The sequence below is a fragment of the Cutaneotrichosporon oleaginosum genome, assembly GCF_008065305.1.
Source record: "Cutaneotrichosporon oleaginosum strain ATCC 20508 chromosome Unknown ATCC20508_contig06, whole genome shotgun sequence".
Classification (NCBI taxonomy): domain Eukaryota; kingdom Fungi; phylum Basidiomycota; class Tremellomycetes; order Trichosporonales; family Trichosporonaceae; genus Cutaneotrichosporon; species Cutaneotrichosporon oleaginosum.
Genome location: NW_027072175.1, coordinates 1,635,292 through 1,654,517, shown reverse-complemented (window position 1 = coordinate 1,654,517; position 19,226 = coordinate 1,635,292). Strand labels below are relative to the sequence as shown.

The 19,226-nt window shown below is 62.5% G+C and overlaps 11 protein-coding genes across 11 annotated transcripts; 5 read left to right on the top strand and 6 right to left on the bottom strand.

Annotated features, from left to right (window-relative positions):
- Positions 1-1,454: 1,454 nt before the first annotated feature.
- Positions 1,455-2,399, top strand: COLE_07082 (uncharacterized protein; the record flags this gene model as incomplete). The annotated part of the gene is made up of 2 exons (XM_018426197.2): positions 1,455-1,623; positions 1,657-2,399. 2 exons carry the CDS (start codon positions 1,455-1,457, stop codon positions 2,397-2,399), a joined length of 912 nt encoding a protein of 303 aa, XP_018277597.1.
- Positions 2,400-3,683: 1,284 nt separating this feature from the next.
- COLE_07081 (uncharacterized protein) lies at positions 3,684-4,670 on the top strand (the record flags this gene model as incomplete). Its single annotated transcript, XM_018426806.1, has 4 exons — positions 3,684-3,862; positions 3,957-4,245; positions 4,345-4,477; positions 4,522-4,670. 4 exons carry the CDS (start codon positions 3,684-3,686, stop codon positions 4,668-4,670), a joined length of 750 nt encoding a protein of 249 aa, XP_018277598.1.
- Positions 4,671-4,910: 240 nt separating this feature from the next.
- COLE_07080 (uncharacterized protein) lies at positions 4,911-5,805 on the bottom strand (the record flags this gene model as incomplete). Its single annotated transcript, XM_018423639.2, has 4 exons — positions 4,911-4,997; positions 5,104-5,233; positions 5,268-5,461; positions 5,542-5,805. The coding sequence occupies 4 exons, from the start codon at positions 5,803-5,805 to the stop codon at positions 4,911-4,913; spliced, it is 675 nt and encodes a 224-aa protein (XP_018277599.1).
- A 161-nt stretch (positions 5,806-5,966) lies between these two features.
- On the bottom strand, positions 5,967-6,836 carry COLE_07079 (uncharacterized protein; the record flags this gene model as incomplete). The annotated part of the gene is made up of 3 exons (XM_018423640.2): positions 5,967-6,065; positions 6,103-6,185; positions 6,614-6,836. 3 exons carry the CDS (start codon positions 6,834-6,836, stop codon positions 5,967-5,969), a joined length of 405 nt encoding a protein of 134 aa, XP_018277600.1.
- A 376-nt stretch (positions 6,837-7,212) lies between these two features.
- On the bottom strand, positions 7,213-8,134 carry COLE_07078 (uncharacterized protein; the record flags this gene model as incomplete). The annotated part of the gene is made up of 2 exons (XM_018423641.2): positions 7,213-7,852; positions 7,941-8,134. 2 exons carry the CDS (start codon positions 8,132-8,134, stop codon positions 7,213-7,215), a joined length of 834 nt encoding a protein of 277 aa, XP_018277601.1.
- Positions 8,135-8,544: 410 nt separating this feature from the next.
- COLE_07077 (uncharacterized protein) lies at positions 8,545-9,755 on the top strand (the record flags this gene model as incomplete). Its single annotated transcript, XM_018423642.2, has 4 exons — positions 8,545-8,789; positions 8,973-9,087; positions 9,121-9,290; positions 9,341-9,755. The coding sequence occupies 4 exons, from the start codon at positions 8,545-8,547 to the stop codon at positions 9,753-9,755; spliced, it is 945 nt and encodes a 314-aa protein (XP_018277602.1).
- A 286-nt stretch (positions 9,756-10,041) lies between these two features.
- Positions 10,042-11,688, top strand: COLE_07076 (uncharacterized protein; the record flags this gene model as incomplete). The annotated part of the gene is made up of 4 exons (XM_018421451.2): positions 10,042-10,184; positions 10,226-10,308; positions 10,371-10,559; positions 10,730-11,688. 4 exons carry the CDS (start codon positions 10,042-10,044, stop codon positions 11,686-11,688), a joined length of 1,374 nt encoding a protein of 457 aa, XP_018277603.1.
- Positions 11,689-11,764: 76 nt separating this feature from the next.
- On the bottom strand, positions 11,765-12,896 carry COLE_07075 (uncharacterized protein; the record flags this gene model as incomplete). Its single annotated transcript, XM_018421452.2, has 2 exons — positions 11,765-12,083; positions 12,115-12,896. The coding sequence occupies 2 exons, from the start codon at positions 12,894-12,896 to the stop codon at positions 11,765-11,767; spliced, it is 1,101 nt and encodes a 366-aa protein (XP_018277604.1).
- Positions 12,897-13,027: 131 nt separating this feature from the next.
- On the bottom strand, positions 13,028-15,616 carry COLE_07074 (uncharacterized protein; the record flags this gene model as incomplete). Its single annotated transcript, XM_018420441.1, has 5 exons — positions 13,028-13,443; positions 13,475-14,018; positions 14,052-14,849; positions 14,881-15,292; positions 15,324-15,616. 5 exons carry the CDS (start codon positions 15,614-15,616, stop codon positions 13,028-13,030), a joined length of 2,463 nt encoding a protein of 820 aa, XP_018277605.1.
- Positions 15,617-16,118: 502 nt separating this feature from the next.
- COLE_07073 (uncharacterized protein) lies at positions 16,119-16,924 on the top strand (the record flags this gene model as incomplete). Its single annotated transcript, XM_018420902.2, has 4 exons — positions 16,119-16,150; positions 16,188-16,487; positions 16,628-16,841; positions 16,874-16,924. The coding sequence occupies 4 exons, from the start codon at positions 16,119-16,121 to the stop codon at positions 16,922-16,924; spliced, it is 597 nt and encodes a 198-aa protein (XP_018277606.1).
- Positions 16,925-17,039: 115 nt separating this feature from the next.
- On the bottom strand, positions 17,040-19,120 carry COLE_07072 (uncharacterized protein; the record flags this gene model as incomplete). Its single annotated transcript, XM_018425804.2, has 2 exons — positions 17,040-18,761; positions 18,899-19,120. 2 exons carry the CDS (start codon positions 19,118-19,120, stop codon positions 17,040-17,042), a joined length of 1,944 nt encoding a protein of 647 aa, XP_018277607.1.
- Positions 19,121-19,226: the final 106 nt, after the last annotated feature.

Below are 19,226 nucleotides of genomic sequence, written 5' to 3'. Positions count from 1 at the left end.
GACGCGAAAACAGCCCACCTCTTCCAGAGCAATATCCCCGTTTCAGATAGTGGACGTAGAACCAGGCACAGTCACCCGCGGTCCAACTTAACCTCCATACAATTCGGCCTTCAGCTTGGCGCATCTGTTGCGCGTATCGCGTCCCGTCAAGGTGACGCAAGCCGGAGTTGGCCGGCCGCGTACAAGCGAGGTTCGCGTGGTCAATCCAGTGTCATACAACGTTCACGGGGTCAATCCAGTGGAACGTGCCTGGGGACGTTGTGGCACCTGCGACGGGGCGATTGACGCTGCTACAGTATGCAGTCCCATTGGCCCAGATTAATACCGTCAGTTTTCTCTAAGCATGAGCGTATGAGTTCGGGACTGCGCATCTGCTCCTGGCGGTGGCCATCAACCTTTCGATGCGTCCTGGCAAGGTGGAGCTGTAGACTGGCCAACTGCGCAGCACTTCGAGCACTACGCTGACTCAGAGATCACACAGATGATCGTCCGGCTCTCGCTAACAACTGCTCTGTTTGGTTGACAATCAGAATGGCCGCTGGAGATCGAGAGCGAGAGGAATTGCGTGCCAGCCTTTGTGCATGCGTGGTCAAAGCGATCAGCATCGGTCATCGGGCGCATCTCAGCGAGCCTCATACACATCCTGCACGCATGGACTAGAGTGCACGATCGAGATCCGCCCACCTTGGCCGTTGTGCATTGCCCGTGGTAGCATGGAGTGGCAGCGGTAAATGGTGACATACTGTCGGTTCAGAAGCTGGCCATGTCGCGAGAAAGCTGAATTGAATGACCCACGAATTCTGAATTAGATCGGGCTGAATTCTGGCCGCCTGCAATGAGGTGTGAGTAACCCCAGAGCGGGGTCCCAGGGTGGGGAATTGAATGTGGAAGGGTTCAGACCGTTCAGAACGCTTATGAGGCGCAAAGAGCCGTGCTCGTGGTTCTGGAAGGCGATCGGCAGTCGGATCTGCGGAATGTGGAGACAGTGAAGGGACGTGTTTAATCTTCGGCGTCTGTTTGCATCGGTCAATACCTTGGATCTTGCGATCTTGTAATCTTGGCGCCATTAATCTGCGGTTCTGAGCGATACTCCGTGTTAGATGACCGGTTCACTCATGCGCCATCATCGAGCCACAGAGTGATGTGGAGACACACTGAAGAACATTTCAGCCCTGCCCGAGATCTCGGTCAGCCATCGCAATGGATAGGCGGAAGCATCGGAGGACGGGAATCGTCGCTGGTTAATGACCTTCTGGATGGAAATAAACGCGCGATCGCCGGCGTCAGCCGCTGAGCACATTAACAGCTTTACACCCGGCATCAGTGTCAGCTGGTCTCAGATAATCTTTCCTGGGAGGTGCTGAGATGCTTATAAGCCCTAGCGGAGGACGCCTCTTGGATATCAGCTGCTCACAACGTCTGCACTTCACCGCCACACATCACTTCCACTCACCATGCGCCCTGCTCTTCTCCTTGCCATTTTCGGGGGCTTGGCACTTGCCGCTCCCCTCGCCGTCTCGCCAGACGGGTCTCATCTCGTCGCTCGTTCAGAGAACGCCGTGGCTGCTCGCGACGCCGAACCAGAGGTCACGGCCGTCGAGGACCGCCAGCTGTCTCCAGGAGGTGAGGTCAGCATTCAGCACGCACTCACACCAGGTCTCGGAAACATCGACTGGAACGGTCTCATCGACCAAGTCAAGACGACGCTTGATGACACCACCTCCCTCACCACCGCGCAGATCAAGACCATTGTCGGTATCATCACCGGCATTTCCCAGGGCAAGCCTCTGGACGGCAGCGTCATCGGAAAGCTCCTCACCATTCCCGCGTCCTTGCTAGTCAAGCTCCCGCAGATTCTGGCGCCCATCCTTGTGCCTGCCACCATGGGTCTTCCCGGCGTCAACCAAGCCGTGTACATGCTTCTCGTGCTCCTCCAGACCCTCGGAGGCGGCGTGGGACTCCTCGGTGGCCTGACAGGCGGTCTGGGCGGTCTCCTCGGGCGTGCAGTGCCGGGCGTCAACATCGACCAAGTGCTCGCCAAGGTATCCAGTGCCCTCAAGAACACGGGTCTAAGCGAGGGCCAGTCAGACATTGTAGGCGGTATTGTCCGCGGCCTTCTCGAGGGCACCCCTCTCGGCAGTGGCGCTTTCGGCCAGCTCCAGAGCATCCCAACACAGGCCCTGTCGAAAGTGATCGGTGCCCTCAACACCGTTATCTGGCAGATTCCTGCCATCGGTCCGCTTCTCGCCCCCCTCCTCGCCCTGCTCCAGCTTGTTATCCTTTCCGGCGGTAACGGAGGCCTTCTTGGGGGCCTCCTCGGTGTGGTCAACAACGCAAGCGGGGGCGTTCCGGGCGGAAAGAATGGCGCAATTGGTGGCCTCCTCGGAGGGATCCTGTGAGCGCTCAGCTCATCATCTGCACGGCGAATGTTCTTGAATTTCTACCCCTGTATAGGTGCTGCGACGGCTTGGGGGCTGTCTGGGTGGGAGTGACGAGCGATAGCTGGGCCTCGATCCAATAAGCGTTGTTTAAGTTGTTAGCAGTCAATGTACTCGAAGTACTAGCATCGGTAGTGGACGTACTTTGCGTCTTGTGAACTCACGTATGAGCCCAGATTCGGTATCGTTGGCTCTACCGCCGCGCGCCGGGGGAATGGTGAATCGGATGCACAATTGCACAAGCGAAAGCGATCAAACGAGAGATACATCTCCGACGACCCGACGAATCCGCCCTCCGGTGTCCGGCACCACGGCCGGCCACTGAATTCCGCAGCTTAAGCACCGTCGTACTGTCAAAGGAAGCCTAACACGTCAGAAGTTTCCCACACTGCTGCGCAATAAGCAGCTCGTGCTTTCACCGATCACCCATCCATCGGGGGTACTCCCAGCTCGCACCGGCGATCCACTCATGATCGGTGGGAGGAGGGCGCACGAGGGTGACAGGGGCAGGACTAGGCGATCCGCGGATCCGCTGATCGGTGCTTGGTGCCACCGGTGCTAAGTGCAGAGTGCTAGTTCCACGTACGCACAATACGCACGTTCATTCGATCATTCAGAGATCTGAGAGTCAATGTTCTGAAAGCACACAAGGGTTGTTGACGTGTATAGCCGCCGTCAATTGAAGTACTGTAACTTCGGTGGTGGCGCTGCCACACACGGCCCACGTCCAATAACTGAGTGTGGCCATTGTCCAACGAGCCAACGAATCAAAAATCCAATGGCCAATGATCCAGTAGCCACTCCCAGATCCCAGAGCATGCAAAGCAATAGTATATAATTATAGCTCTCGCTCTTCACCTGTGGCTCCCTGTGGCTTGGCAGCTGCGGATCGGCGCTCTCGCACCGTGCTTGGCGTGCAGTGGGACTGCCTGCGGCTGATTCGGGCATGACGCCAGCAATCCCCGAGTGATGCGCGTCTGGATCGGGCACATCTCACGCGTCGCGTCTTGCATTTTGCACCTCACACCACTCCATGCACTCCAGAAATCAGGTCCTGGTCCATGGTCCATGGTCCACATGCATGCTCTCCACGTCTCCGCCTTCCTTCAAACCCCGTTATAATCACCGCTTGTCAACGTCTGCATTCTCTTCTTCACCCACTCTCTCACTCCATCGCTCTCCACCCCCTCACCCTCTTCTTCTTCCTGTGTCCAGCCGTCTCCCACACTCCTTAACATCCTCACCATGCGTTCTTACCTCGTCATCGCAGCTCTCGCCATCATCTCCCCCTTCGTGGCCGCCGCTCCAATCGAGGTCGTCGCTGGCGTCGGCCTCGACCTTTCGGCCAACACCATCCCTCTTGTTCCCCGCAACATCGCCTCGCCGCCTCCCGCCAAGGCTTGGACTCGCCGCCTCTACGGTCTGTGAGTACCTTCCTTCCCTCAACCTCTGCCCACCCCGTCACTTACCCGACCCTCATCCTTCGTCGTCTCTGTGCGTCGTTCTCGCTTAACTCAGCCTCAACCTCAGCAATCTCGACTGGGATGGCCTTACTGCCGAGCTGAACCGCATCCTTACCGAAACCACCGACCTCACCACTGACCAGGCCGCCACCGTCCTCAACGCTCTGGTGGCCATCCTCAAGGGCGAGAACCTCAACGAGGCCACCGCGAAGCTTCTCTCTATCCCCGGCCATGTACTTGCTCGCCTTCCCAATCTTCTTGGCCCTGCGCTCAAGTCTGCCACGATGGGTCTTCCAGGTGTCAACAACCTCATTTTGATCGCTCTCGATATAATTGCCCAGCTTGTAAGCCCGCCTCTTTCCGTTCCCCATTCTTTGACAATACATCGCCTTCCAACCCTCTTCACCTCTGTTTCGCGTTTCGTCAATGTCTGCTCACTCCAGGGCCGCGACACCAATCTCGCGAAACGCCAGCTGCTCAACGTTGGCTTGAACGAGCTCCTCCCTATCACGGGCCTCGCGCTTCCCAGCCAGGTCCTCGAGCTGGTTCTTCGCATCGTCGGCTCGCTTCTCGCTGGTCAGTTTTCTTGTGATGTTTGACACCGTTTTCTGACATTCTAGGGCGTACTGTCGACCCCGAGGATGCTCAGGCCTTCAACGACCTCGACTCGTCTGTGCTGGACAAGATTCTTGACGCTCTTCCCTCCACGCTCAGCAACGCCCTCGGAACGAGCGTTCTGGGCGGCTCTTACGGCCCCATTCACGGCTGAGCGCAATTTCTGGCCCCATTCACGTTGCTTAGTTTCGGCTTACCACCCCCCCCCCTTCCTCAGCTTGGCTGCTGCAACCTTGTTCTCCCTCTAGCTCTTGGTTACACATGCGGTGATGTTATCGCTGTCCTTTAGCATTAGCACTCTGTCGCGTCGAAAGTCAGAGAGCCGCTCTGTCCAGGTCATGCTTACAATTACAACAGGTCGCCTAACGACGTGCAACTGCCTGGTTCTATGGATCTATGGATGGATGGACGCTTGTGAGGGCATCGTCATGCGCGGCGCATGTTTGCGTGGATTGTCCTTGGATTGCATCGGTACCGACCCCTGGCAGTCAGCCACCAATTCGACGCTGAGCGCATGTAAGCTCAGCTGGTAGTCTGGCCACACTGCTCGAGGTGCACACAAACAAGCGGCCACTCATGCAACTCACCCGTCTTCTTGACGTTGGAAACAGCCCCATGAACTCATCCGCGTCCTCCACAACCGCCTCCGCCGCGGCCATCATGTCGCGCGCAAGCTCGTTGAGCGGTTGGCCGAACGGAATGTCCGGCTTTTCGCCTCTACCATCAGTTGTCAGCCCCCTCAAGACCTCACGTCTTCACCGCTGCAACGAGTTCAATAATCTCAGCGCGCACCTGCGCCATCCTAGGGATCTGGTGTTCCTCCATCGCGCGCACGTAGATGTGCTTGCCCGCAGCGTCCGCAACGCTGCCCACAGCCGGGAGGTACTGCTCCAGCAGACCCTCGACAATAGATGTCTTGCCCGCAGCCAGCGCGACGAGGAGTTGCTGTGATCAGCCCTGATCCGAGCCTCGCACGGCCGGCAAGCTGCTCAACGCTGACATAGAGCGGCCGCCGTCAAACTCACCTCGCGCCGCATATCGAGACTCAAGTCGAACAGCGCGTCGCCATCCGCGACCGCGAGACGGTGAAGCGTCGCCATGCCCGCGGGGTCCACGTCGAGGTCGGACAGCGCGCTCTCGAGCATGGCCGCCTCGGCCGTGATGCGCTGCCGCACGAGAGAGAGGTGCACCGCCAGCTGGAGGACGGAGGGGAGGCGCTTGGTGAGGAGCGCAGGCTCTAGATGTTCGCGGAGCGCCTCGAGGACGCGTGCGGGTGTTGGGGCCGCCATGGTGCGGTGGGTGATGTCAACCATCGGTGTCAACAATCGCGGATGTCGGCCTCCACTTCCACCTCCACCGCGTCCTACCTGCCCCACTTCCCATCATCTACCAAATGTCACCCTCGACCGACGCCGCGACATGGCAAAACGATACAGTGCATATGCTACGATTACTTGTCCTTGGGCTCGTCCTTGACCACATTCGCGAAGATCTGCGACGCCGTCTCGGGGTTGATGTCCACACCGGCCTCCTTGAGCTGCACCATGAGCTGGGGTTAGCTGTGTCGTTGAGTGTGGGGAGCGCACGTTCTGGCCAGCCTCGCGGATATCGGGGTCCATCCCAAGCTTCATCACCTGCATCGTGGAGGGGGGCTTGGAGAGGTCCACACCTGGTGTCAGCTGGGCAGCGGGCGGCTGGTAGGTCAGGCTACCGGCGACACTCCGTCCAGAGCAGAGGAGGGGAACTGAGATGCCGAAGGGGTCTTGTGTTGCAAAGTCATGCAAAGCAGTTCCGTAGCCCGGTTCCGCTAATCATGGAGTTGCGAGGCGCTCACAAGAGAGATGGGCATGGAAGCCATGTGATTGCTCTCACGCTGGCAACACTGGGATCGGAAGGTCTGCGAGCGGCGGCGAGCATGCCTAGAGAGAGTGATCGTGCACTCAACTCTAGGCAGCATGCACGCGCATGCAGAGCCATCTGCAACGCTGCTATCCAGAGTAAACCCTCGCCGCATCGAGTCTAGGACAGCCGAGGGTCGACTCCACCACCACCAACACTGCACCTCCGCTTCCTCGCGCACCCAGCGTCCTAACTCACCCTTGTCCTGCATGAGCTGCCCGAGCCGCATGATGGCCTGCTTGGCGCCCTCGTGCGCCTCAATCTTGCTGCGGAGTTCGACGATGCGGGGGTCCTGCGCGAACGGGTCCTGGGACGCGAGGCGGCGCGCGCTCACGTGCAGCCTGCGCGCGGCGGGCACGGCGACGCGGGGCACAATGGGGACAGCACGGGCGAGGCGGGCGACACGGAAGATGGAGGCCATTTTGATGAGTGCGAAGGAGAGGCGCGGAGTGAAAGTACGAGTGGAAGTGGAGGGTGGAGCGAATCGGAGAAATGCTTCCGGGGGTGGAGGTCGTCCAGTGTCGCATGACATGACGCAGCGGTGGAGGGGTGAGATGCGCGAGAAAGGTAGTGCGGTGGGCACCGGCGGTGCAATAGTTGGACAGAGATGTTGGGCGCTGAATACCACTTGGGTGTTGCGCATTGGTCTCGCTGCATCAGTTCATCGCGAATGGCGCTCCTAGTTTAGCGTCGGAAGTATGGGGCGCGATGTCAAGTAATACAGTCGCTGAGAGTCGCTCAGAGGCATACAACGGAGGATACAGCAATACAACTGACTACCTGAACTTTTTTCCTCCCTACTGCTGCCTGTGCCCGCGCAGTGACCCCGGCAGGCTCGGCTGGTTCAGAAGAGGGGAGAGGCCAGCTTCGCCAAGAACTTTGCGCGTGAGGTCGCTCTGCCGAAAGTCCGAATACCATACCCATCGCGACCGTTCAACGTGCAATGCCAGAACGCCAAGCATTCCGTTCGCTCTCCAGCCTATAACCGCGTGCATCGACTTGTGGGCGTACGACTCGTCCAAGGGGAGCGTAGAGTCTCCATGCCACGCTACCGAGGACGGAGGGGAGCCCTGCGGAGCGAGGTCTGGCGAGACTGGGAGCGAGACGGGGGGCGTGGACGTTGCGTGCCGGAAAACTGGTACTCTATCCAATACAGGCGCGTACCCCTTCGGCAAGCGGGTGTCGGCGAGCGCACGCAGTCGCAGGAGCCACCACCATTCGAGGGCTTCGAGTACGTACGCCTGCACATCTTCGCGCGACGGAGGAAGATGGCGGAGCCCGTAGCCGTAGCCTATTCCGAATGCGGGGCCGGCGGGCGTCGAGCCTGAAGGCTCAAACACTGTCAAGATGAGGGTGTCGTATGCCAGACGAGCGCAGCGGGACATTTCGGCCCGCGCTTGATCCCACCGTGGGGTGCTGCCGGCTTTTGCCTTCATCCTGGAGTCAGAGAGTTCCCATAAGGATAGAGTCAGTCAGTAGGGGTGTGAGGGCAAGGAAAGAGAAGTGTGGCTGCAAGGACACTCACTCCAGCCAGGCATTGTACAGCGCCGCAAGGGTGAAGCAGACGGCATCAACGTCCATCCATGAATCGCCTTCGCCGCAGCGTTCCCGATTCATGCGATTTGCAGTAGTGAACTTCCGCGCGGCGATGAGCCCGAACTGCTCGAGGTTGGGATCGCGGGGGTCAGGAAGCTCGTGGGGAAAGGGAGTGCCAGACATGATACGCAGATGGAATTGAAGAAAACGGGCGACTGGAGAACAGTCGCGCTGTATTTGACGCTGACATCGTCGTCACTGAGCTGGGCGGCGTAGGCGGGGCTGCTGGGTGAGCGGACGTAGGCGGGCTGCGGACGGCGACAAGACCGTTGAAGGCTGGATGGGCCACAGGTAATAATATTGCTCCACTTCGGCCACTTTGGGCAACAGTCATTTCTGACGTCACCATCCAACTTCGCCATACCTCCAGCCACGCGAGGCCCTCCCACGTGACATGAGAGCCACGCGAGATCAACGTGAACAGACCCTGCTGAGGTGGCCTCCACCGCCTTCCACCGCCACCCAACTCAAGACGAGTGCGTCGTTGTTGACGCGTTTCATCTTCCCTCATCTTCCAGACTTTCGTTTTCACCATGGCAGACGACAAGCCCGCCGATAAGTCGTGCACCATCACCCTCGAGGACGGCACATTTTACGACCTCAACCAGCTCAGCACGGCCAAGGCCGACTACGAGGCCGACGCCGGAGATGGACAGGGCGAGCTGGTGTACAAGCTCAACGTCTGCCGAGGCGTCGTGAGCGAGCCGTGGAACGTCGAGGATGCACCCAACGTTGGCGGGTTTATCAACGGGCGCGGGCACGGCGACTTCTCGCTCGGGTGAGTCAGATTGAGTGCTGCGCGCGTGGAGGCGCCAGAGAAGGCGGATCTGCGGAAATCTACCGCAGTCAAGCTGCGGCCTGCGGGTCGATAATAGAGTCTGCGGCGCTCGCGCATAAGCGAGCCCTTCGGACAGTGCTGCCTGCTTTCTTCTCTCGCTGCGCGACATGGCGCTGACCGCAGCGAGTTTACCACCAACCTCACGGTCTCTCCGACTACACATGAGCCGATGCTCATCTACGAGAACGGCTCAAAGTGCCCAGGCAACGAAAACGAGCGCGCGTCTACGGTTATCCGCGTAGGTTTCGTGTGTGAGCGTCTTTGACAGTAGTTTGTGTGCAGCCAGACAGACTTCGAGGCGGGCAGGCCGCGGCTCGTGGCAGCTGTGCCTGCTGGCGATAAGGCATGCCATTTCTTCTTTGACTGGAACACGCATGTCGCGTGCCCCACGAACCGCAAAGCCGACCTTGAGAGTGCGCATGTCTGGGCATTTGTCGGATTGTGAGTGCAAGGTGTAGACAGTTCATCTCGTCGCACCTTGCTGACATCAGTGTTGTTGTTGCCATTCTGACCTGGTTTGGCGGACACACACTATACAACCGCTTCTACCTCAAGCGCCGTGGAATGGACGTGTTCCCCATACCGAAGTGCCACCGCCCGCCCGGCGTCCATCTGCCGCAGCCCATCTCGTCATCTGACGGCTCGGCGCAGCCACGACGCTCGTGGTCCGCGCCATGGAAGCGCCGCTCGCAGCGCGCCGGGTACAACCACCTGAGGCAGGACCCGAACGAGGAGGACCACCTCGCTGCGCGTTTCTCGATTGATGACGATGAGGACGAGGACGACGCACATGTCCTGGGCGGCGAGATGCAGGCATGGCGGCAGGGTGGGGATGTGGAGGTGTCGCGGACGTCGACATCCAACGAGGAGACGGTGGGCGTGCACCAGGGCCTGGTGCGTCTGTAGAGAGGCTACATGCGGGGCTTGGACTGTGTATGTATCTGCAAGTTAGAGAGATAGAGCGCTGTAGAGCATGGCATGGAGAGTGAAAGCGATGCGAGGTGGAGGTCTCGGTGCCACTGGGTGAAAACGCCGAGATTCCGTTATGGGCTGTGGATTGGAGCCACCCTGGTTGGCGCAGGAGGAAGGCGCAGGAGGAGATTGCCTCCGACGACGAGCACTCAGTCACAAGCCGACAGCCGTACAGTGGACGTCGACCTCATCGCACCGCTCATCGCGCACACCACTCGCCATGTTCCGCGCCCTCCGGCCCATCCTCGCAAAGGCCCCCGCCGCGAGGCCACTCCGCCCCCTCGGCGTGAGCGCGCGCAACTACGCCGCCCAGGCCGACGGGGAGCGCCGCTTCACCCCCGTCCAGACCACTTCGGTCGAGGAGTGCGTCCGCTGCGCCGCCTCCGAGCGCCCGCTAACCTCAGCTTGCACGAGATGAGCGCCCAGGAGATTCTCTCTGAGGAGATTGGCCCCAAGACGACCGCAGGCGGCATGCGCCACTTCACCGGTGCGTTGCGCGTTGCGCGCCCGCCGACACCGCCTCGGCGGCAGCCCACAAGCTGACCCCAGTCAACTTCGGCCCCCAGCACCCCGCCGCCCACGGTGTGCTGCGTCTTATTCTCGAGCTTAACGGAGAGGAGATTCTCCGTGCCGACCCCCACATCGGTCTCCTCCACCGTGGTACTGAGAAGCTCATCGAGTACAAGAATTACACCCAGGCTCTTCCGTACTTCGACCGCCTCGACTACGTCTCTATGAGTGCGTACGCGCGCTAGCGCAAGCGAAGGGGAGCTGTGGGGCTGTCCCGAAAGCAGCGCCGAGGAATGAACGCGTCGCGCGCGTCATGTGCTCCTTCATTCGCGGCACGCGCCGATGTTCGCTGCCCCCGGCTCCCCTCGCTCCCGCTTCTCGTCCACCGCTGACCCCAGTGACCAACGAGCTGTCGTACACCCTTGCTGTCGAGAAGCTGCTCAACATCGAGGTCCCCGAGCGTGCCAAGTGGATTCGCACGCTCATGGGCGAGATCACGCGTATTCTCAACCACTTGATGGCCGTCCTTACGCACGCGATGGACGTCGGTGCGCTGACGCCCTTCCTGTGGGGTTTCGAGGAGCGTGAGAAGCTCATGGAGTTCTACGAGCGTGTCTCGGGAGCGCGCATGCACGCGGCGTACGTGCGCCCCGGCGGTGTCGCGTTCGACCTGCCCCACGGCCTGCTGGACGACATCTTCAAGTGGGCGACCCAGTTCTCCACGCGTGTCGACGAGATCGAGGAGGTCGTCACTGGCAACCGTATCTGGAAGGCGCGTACGATCGGCATTGGCAAGGTGACGGCGCAGGAGGCGCTCGACTACTCGTTCACCGGCGTCATGCTCCGTGGCTCGGGTATCCCTTGGGACATCCGCAAGGTTGCGCCGTACGACGCGTACGACCAGGTAGAGTTTGATGTGCCCGTCGGCAAGAACGGCGACTGCTACGACCGCTACCTGTGTCGTGTGCAGGAGTTCCGCGAGTCGCTGCGCATCATTAACCAGTGCCTCAACAAGATGCCCGCCGGCGCATACAAGATTGACGACCACAAGATTGTGCCCCCGCCCCGCGCGTCCATGAAGGAGAGCATGGAGGCTCTCATCCACCACTTTAAGCTCTTCTCCGAGGGCTACTCGGTGCCCCCCGGCGAGACGTACACGGCCATCGAGGCGCCCAAGGGCGAGATGGGTGTCTACCTCGTCTCGGACGGCTCCAACCGCCCTTACCGCTGCAAGATTCGCGCACCAGGCTTTGCCCACCTTGCCGGCGCAGACTTTATGATGCGCCACGCCTTCCTGCCCGACGCCGTCGCCATCATCGGTACCATGGACCTGGTGTTCGGTGAGGTTGACCGGTAGAGTGTAGGATAGACAATGCATAGTGCTAAAGAGGATGTGTGGGGGAGGGTGGGGTGGAGGAGGTGCTTGACGCCGCCTATGCGCGCCATACGTTGAGGTCGTGGTCGTAGAATGAGCATGTTGCGACGAGGCTGCCTCCATCGGACGGCGGGAGGCGGCACCAGTCGGCGCCGTACCCCAGCGTGCCGGGAAACGTAGTGGTGATCTCGCCCTGCTCTCCACCCTCGGCAATCCGTGCCACCGCAAACCCGCCATGCATGCAGGCGTTGAGGATATCCCCCCGCCGCTCGGCGGCGTGATGCCAGCGCGTGCGCCATATCCCGCCGGGCATCTCGAGTTCGAGGAGGGGCCGCGCGGGCGCGCGGCAGTCGAATAGGCGGAGATGTGCATCGTATCTGTCTCAGCTCGGGCACCAGCAACACTCACGATCCAACAGCGAGGAGGTGCTCGTCGTGCGGGCTGTGCGCGATGGTCGTCACGCCCCCGTCGAAGCCTTTGCGCTTGACGAACGTGGGCGCTTGCGCGCGCACATCCCAGCGCTTGAGTGCGAGGTCGTCGCCGCCCGACCACAGCGTCTGCGGGCCCTGCCACGCCGTAATCCACGGCTCGAAGTCGTGCGCGTGCCACCGCGTCACACTACCGCTGGCGAGGTCGACGAGCGCGAGCTCGCCGCTCGACAGCGACGCGGCGATCTCCTCGTGTCCCGGCCGGTGGTCGAGGCTCAGCACGAGCGTCGTGTCGTCCGCGATAACCAAGCGCTCCCCAGCCCCCAGGTCTGACGCGAGCGTGTAGCGCGTCACGCCGCCCTCCGCGTCCGCGACGGCCAGCTCGGGCCGCGACGCCGCCCACTTCGCGTCCAGGATCGCGGCGGTGTCCAGCCGCTGCACTTCTACCGGCGTTGTGCCGGCTAGCGCGTACAGCAGGAGACGGCCGACGCGGGGCGCCGGCGCGTCGCTCCCCTCCCCCGCGGAGGGCGAGGGCGCGGGCGCGCTGCCTGGCGCCGGCGCCAGCTCGCCCGTCACCGGGTCCAGAAGCTGGTACGTCCCGCAGGTGAAGTAGCGCTCGTACCCCGCCGCAGGGCAGAACTCGATCGAGTCGGCCGAGTACACCGTGTCGACTTGGGCTAGCGACGAGGCTGGGTGAGCTCGGCGGCGAGCGGGGCTCACCTTGCATGTTTTAAAGCGAGGTGGGATCAACAAAATGTCCATGTGCCTTGAAGTGGAGGTCAGTGTTGACGACATGAGATTTCGCTTCCTCGCCGACGTTTATTCCGCTGACGCGCGGCCGACCGGGAGGACATGGCTGACACGCCGATATCGAGACATAAAAATACAGCGAGCTACAGCACATCGTCGCCCACCTCGTCTGCCTCCTCCTCACCTCCTTCTGCCCCATTTTCAGCCGCAGCCACACCCCCAGCCGGCGCCATCTGCCGCCTGAACATCTCGGCGAACTCCTCGGCGCTCGTCGCGTCCTCGACGCCCTTATCCTCCCGTATCCGAATGAAGCGGGGAAAGCGGAGGCTGAGCCCGCGCTCGCCACCAATGTAGCTCGCAGCAGCAGGATACACGGGGGACAGGGTGATGTCGGCGCCGCGGATCTCCCACACCTCGCGCGGCAGGAACCAGCGTTCCGGCACGAGCCCGCCTGTCTCGACGTATCCCAGGGGCTGCGTCGAGCAGACGGTCGGATCCGAGTCGGGCGGGTAGCGCGCCAAGAGGTCCTTGTAGAACGCGTCTGTGAAGCCCGACATGCCTGGGTTAGCGGCGCCAAGCCGGCCACTCACATTTACACACGGCTTCGAGCGCGCCGCTTTCGGGGTTGCGGGCCGCGAGCAGGATCGGGCTCCACCACCCCGCTTTGCGCCCGTTTCCCCACCACGCGCCGACGGGCACCAGGTCGAGGCTGTCGCCCAGGCCCTCGAGGTAGTCCTTCTTGACTTTGAGCCAGCCCATCGAGCGCTGGTCCGGCTCATATGTGGCGGGGAGGGGTTTCTTGCGGCTCTTGCCGCCGTCGTCCTTTTCGTCGTCGTCGACGTCAACGTCGATGACCTCGGCTTCCGCTTCGACTTCGGCCTCAGCCTCAGCCTCAGCCTCGGCGGCGGCGGGCGCGCGCCCGCTTTCAAGCAACTTCACCATCAAGCCCTCGGCCTTGCGCTCGACGACCTTGTCAAAGAACGCGCGCAGGTCCGCGGGCGACTTGAGGTCGGTGGAGTCGATAGCTTCGATGTGTGTCCAGCGCGCGAGCAGTGGATCAGCCGGTGTAGGGCGGGGCGGGAGGAGCTCGCGCATGAGATGCCGCCGGAGGCTGAATGGCGAGGAGAGGAGTGGCTGCTTTCAGTACCGTTCTCTGCATGATCTTACCACATCGTTCACGAGCATGAGGTCGAACGCGTTGACCTCGACGACGACCTTGATGTCCTCGACGCGCACGTCCTTGCGGGCGCGGTTCGTTAGCTCCTGGAATGTGCGGTGGGCGCCGCTGTCTTTGTCGATAGCGACGATCTCCGCGTCGACAATGAGCGATGAGATGCTCTCCGCCTCCAGGAGGGCGGCGACTTCTACGCTTGGAGCCGAAGCCCAAGACGGAAACGGCTTGCGTTCCCCCTTCACAGAGGAGAGGAGGTCGAGGCCGCGCGCACAGATGTCGGGGTACTTGTCCGTCATGTCCTCGAGGTGCCGGCTGAAGAGGCGCACCCAAGCGCGCCCATTCTCGCCCTCGACCCACCGCCCGCCGCCGTCGTCCTCGCCCTGCGGCCCGTCTCGCCGGACGTGCATCTGCAAGCGCTGGCCGTCGAGTTTAGTCTCGGCCGTGAAGGGCAGGCTCCCGAGGCGGGCATAGACCTCGTCAATGGAGCGGGTTATGCTTCCCAGCATGGGAGAGATGGGGATGCCGACGGACAGAGGGACGCGCTCCTCCAGTCCATCCAGCCCTGCTTCAAGTCCACGCACAAGGTCCCCGTAGTTTGGATGCCGCACGTGCACGCGGCGTACTAGGCGCACTGCCGCAACACACTTCTCTTCAGCCGCCTCGCGAGCCGGGTCCATCGGCTTTTTCCCCTTTGCCGGAATGGGAAGAACGTCTAGCTCGCTGTCTGGAATCTCAAGCAGAGCCGCGGCCCGCGCAAGCGCGGTGAGGAGCGTAAGGCGCACCGCGCCGATCTGGCATCAGCGCACTCGACGCGCACCTCACCCTCAAGTTCCCAATGAGCGTGCGCACGAGGAAGCGCACCTCCTCCCCGCGCGCCTGGACCATGAGCTTGCGCACGGCGTCGCTCTTGAGCTTTCCGCTCTGCGACCCGCGGATATCCGCGAGCTTCAAAACACGCTTGTACACGTCGTGCACGACGAGCGGGACGGGCTCGACCAGCGTGCGCATCTGCACCTTTGCTTCGTACGCCACGTCGCCCGGGTCGCCGTGGACGCTCCACAGGCGCTTGAGGTCGCGCGCTTGCAACCCCGACACCTCTTTGATGACGCGGTTGATGATCATGCTCCCGATGCCGAGCTCGCAGGGGATGTAGGCGGGCCGGAGATGGTTGGAGAGGAGGTAGAGCGCGGGGGGGATGTCGAGGGGTGCGCGGGCGAGGAGGAGGTGGATGAAGCTGGTGTCAGATCAAGCGAGCGCAGGCGTACTTTGTGAGGACGCGGACTATGGCCAGGCGCGAACGTGTGCCTGCGACCTGGACGTAGACGCCCACGAGGACGGAGTAGGGCAGGCGGCCGCCTGGCCAGCGCGAGATGTCCACCGCGGCGGGGCGGAAGAGGAGCGCGTCGACGTCAAAGTCGATCGGGTCGACGGGTTGCGCGCGCGCGGCGGTGAGGGTGGGCTTGCGCTCCTCCTTGGACTTGGGCGTTGTGGTGACCGCCGAGACCGGCTTGACCTCCTGCGGCTGCGAAGGCCCAGCATCCTGCGTGCGTGCAAACATGGGATGCAGTTTCTTGGTCGGGCTCACGGGCTCGAGCTTCTTCTCGCTGCCATGTACGTCCTCGGCCTCCCATTCTGCTGCCAGGCGGTGCGCAAGCGCCTCGTCCGATTCCTTCTCCTCCGTCTCGACCTTCTCGACTGTCAGCAGGGTATCACCCGCTCCAGCTACGATCATCCCCTTGTCCACCCCATTCTCCAGCCTCGGCTTCTTCTCCACGACGACGACCTCGTCGTCCGAGTCCGACACCTCGATGACCTCTGCCGCGCGCTTCCCCGGGGAGAAGAAGGACGCGATAGTCCGCTGCTTTCCAGGCGATTTGGGGAGTTTCGGGGGCATCTTGACGTGCGTTCGCAAGACGGCAAGACCAAGTTGACAGTTGAGAGTTGTAACTCACCTCCGCTCGTTGGAGCACCTCCACTCATCCACGGTCACCTGCGTCATATCACGTGACACCCACCTCTCTTCGACGCGTCGTATCTCGCAACCGTCCATCACCCATCCCATGACAATCTACTCGCTCTACATCTTCGACCGGTGCGTGTGCCCAGGCGCCAGTGCTAGCTGATGGCAGACACTGCGACTGCGTGTATTACCAGGACTGGCAGCGGACGCGGGCGGTGCGCACGCCCGCGGACGACCGGGCGGGCGTGCACCGTCTCCCGGCGCCTGTGGCGCCTGGGGCGCGCGAAAGCATTTTCTCGGCCTCCGGCGCGGGAGGAGCAGGAGCAGGCGCGGGTGCAGGGACGGGGGTGGGGGCGGGAACGGGGGCGGCGCCGAAGCGCCAGGCGGGGTTGCCGTTTGACGAGGAGGCCAAGCTCGTATACGGCGTGGTGTTGAGTTTGCGGAATATGGTCAAGAAGCTGTCGGGGAGGTGAGTGGGGTCAAGGACCTGGGAGGGAGGGGGAGGTGTGACGGCGGAAAACGGAGGGGAAAGAGCGGAGAAGAGGCAGAGAGAAGGCCGAGGACGAAGATGGCGACGGCAACGCGCAAGAGAAGGACCTCTGACCCCAGGGACGAGCAGTTCACGTCGTTCAAGACCGCACAGTACCGGCTGCACCTGTACGAAACGCTCACGGGCTACAAGTTCGTGCTGCTGAGCGACCCGAGCGCGGACAGCCTCCGTTTCGTGCTGCGCCAGATCTACACGGGGCCCTTCATCGACTTTGTGGCGCGCAACCCGCTCGTCGAGATGGACTCGCGGACGCAGGGCATCGACAACGACCACGTGCGTCCCGTCCTCGCGCATGCTGACGCCAGTTCCGCGCCGCCGTCGACCGGCATATGCGCAGCCTGTCTATATTCAACTAGCCATTCTAGATCCATGACTATCGCTAATGCCTATGCTACAACGCTGGTTGGCCTACAACCGGCGGCTGGTTGGACAGCCCGCGCGGACGTCGTTCTCTACCCTCTCATCACTCAGTTAACGAGCGTTCGCACCCGCCTCCGCGTGCGCCGCCTGCGCAGCGCGGATCGACGCCTCAAACCACGCGCGCAGCGTCCCCGGGTCCTCCTGCCCAACGCTGATGCGCACGAGGTCGCGCTCGACGCCGAACCGCGCCGCCCACTCGAGCTCGGTGTAGTGCGCGAGGATGGCGTACGGCGACGCGAGCGTAAAGCTCGTGCCGAGGCTAGGGCCCTTGGCGCACGGCAGGGTGTCGTAGAACGCGCGGGCAGCGGCCGTGCTCACGAAAGTGAGGGAGAAGAGGCCGCCGTACCCGCCCGCGCCGTGCGGCGGCGAGCGCGCACACGCCGCGTACAGCTCCGGCGTCTCGTATCGGGGGTAGTAGATGCGCTTGACGATGCGCTCGCCCTCGTCCTCGCCCTCGCCGGCTGCGGGCGCCATGAGGCTCACGGAGTGCAGATACTCCGTAATTGCGAACGCGTTGTCGTTCACGCGCCGGATACGGCCGCGATAGTCGCGGCTGTTGCGCTCCATGTACACGGCGTCTTCGGGGTAGTAGTTGTCCTCGTAGTCGGCGGTGAGGGCGGCTTTCAGGGGCGCGTATGACGCGCCTTGCGGGTTCAAGATGAGCGAGCCGCCCATGACGTTGCTGTCGCCGCTGAAGATTTTGGTCAGCGACGACGCCGCCATGTCCGCATACGGGAGGACGTCGACGTTGAGGAAGTTGCCGATGGTCTCGTCGACGACGATGAGGAAGCCGTAGCGGTCCGCGAGGGCGCGGAGGCGCGCGAGGTCCGGCGAGCGGATGAGGGGGTTGGAGGGGAACTCGCAGAAGAGGGCAAGGATCGGCGCTTCGCCGGCCTTCTCGTTTGACTCCAACAGGTCTTGGAGCTCTTTTACGGCGTTCGTGTCGCCGTGTCCTAGGAAATGGCATCCGCGCCCCCACTTTTCCAGGATTTTGAGCGTGTCCGTGTATGGGAAGCCGAAGCATACCGACTTGCCTTCAGGCGTGCCGCTTGCCTGACGCGCAAGGCGCGCCACGCGGTGCGCGTGCCAGATGGCACTCATGCCGCCGGGATACAGGTATACGTCGTCGGGGGTGACGCCGCGCACGACTTCGGCGCCCGCCTGCCCGAACTCCTCGTCAGACGGGAGCAGCCCGCCAGCAATGCGCCGCTTGAGCGCCTGCTTCGCGAGCGGCGCGCTGAAGAGCGGGAGGTTCCGCCCGTACCGCTCTTCGAGGTACGTGCCGAGGTCGGCGACTTCGTCGTCTGGCCCCGCAACGCCGGTCGGCGCGGCGGGCGGGGTGTTGACGCCTTTCGTGACGCGCGCGTAGTGCCGGTTGCGCGAATACCCGCCGCGCACGGGCGCCGGCGCGGCCGTCGGCGTCGGGGGCGTCTGCGTGCCGGGCGCCTCGCCGAGGAAGGCGAGCGCGCGCTCCGCCATGCGCGACGAGATGCCGTCGCCTGTGTGCTGCCAGAACTGCTTGGCCGCGGGCCAGTCGCCCTTAGCGAACAGCAGGATTTGGAGCTCGAGGCAGTCGATGGCAGTCACGGACTCCTTTGCGGACGGAAGGGCGTTGGCGCCGGGACACACGACGAACTCGACGGCGCGCGAGGCGACGGGCGGGGTGCGCGAGGCGAGGAAGTCGCGCGCCTCGGCCGCGACCTTGGGCGAGGGGAAGAGCATGCAGAGCTCATCGTCGGGGTTGCCGAATTTTGCGAGGCAGAGGGCTGCAAGCTGGTGTGAGTGGTTGTGCGGGGTGAAGCAGAGAGCGCGAGGTGCAGGAGAGGGGCTGACGGCCTTGATGGCCATTACGCGCACTCGTCCCACCCCATCTCCCATCTCCATCTCCCATGGTGCATCACACCACCCACCTTTTGGATGGACCGATGAATAAAGAAGCGGGGATACCCCGTCTCCATGCGGTCCACGACGCGCTTATCGCCCTCCTCGTATCCAATGTTGTCGTCCCAGTAGGGCAGGGATACGGAGATGGCGTGCGGGGTGTGGGGCGGGACAGAGGAGCCGAGGGGGATCTGTGCGGCGCCGGGCGCGGCGGCGGCGGCGGCTGCGGCGACGGCGGCGGCGGGGGGCATGGCTGATGCAATGATGCGGAAATTGGACACGTCGAAAGATCGGAAGAGATATTTCGAGTCGATGGCATGACAGGCACGGGATTAGGTGATCGCCGGCCAATGGGGG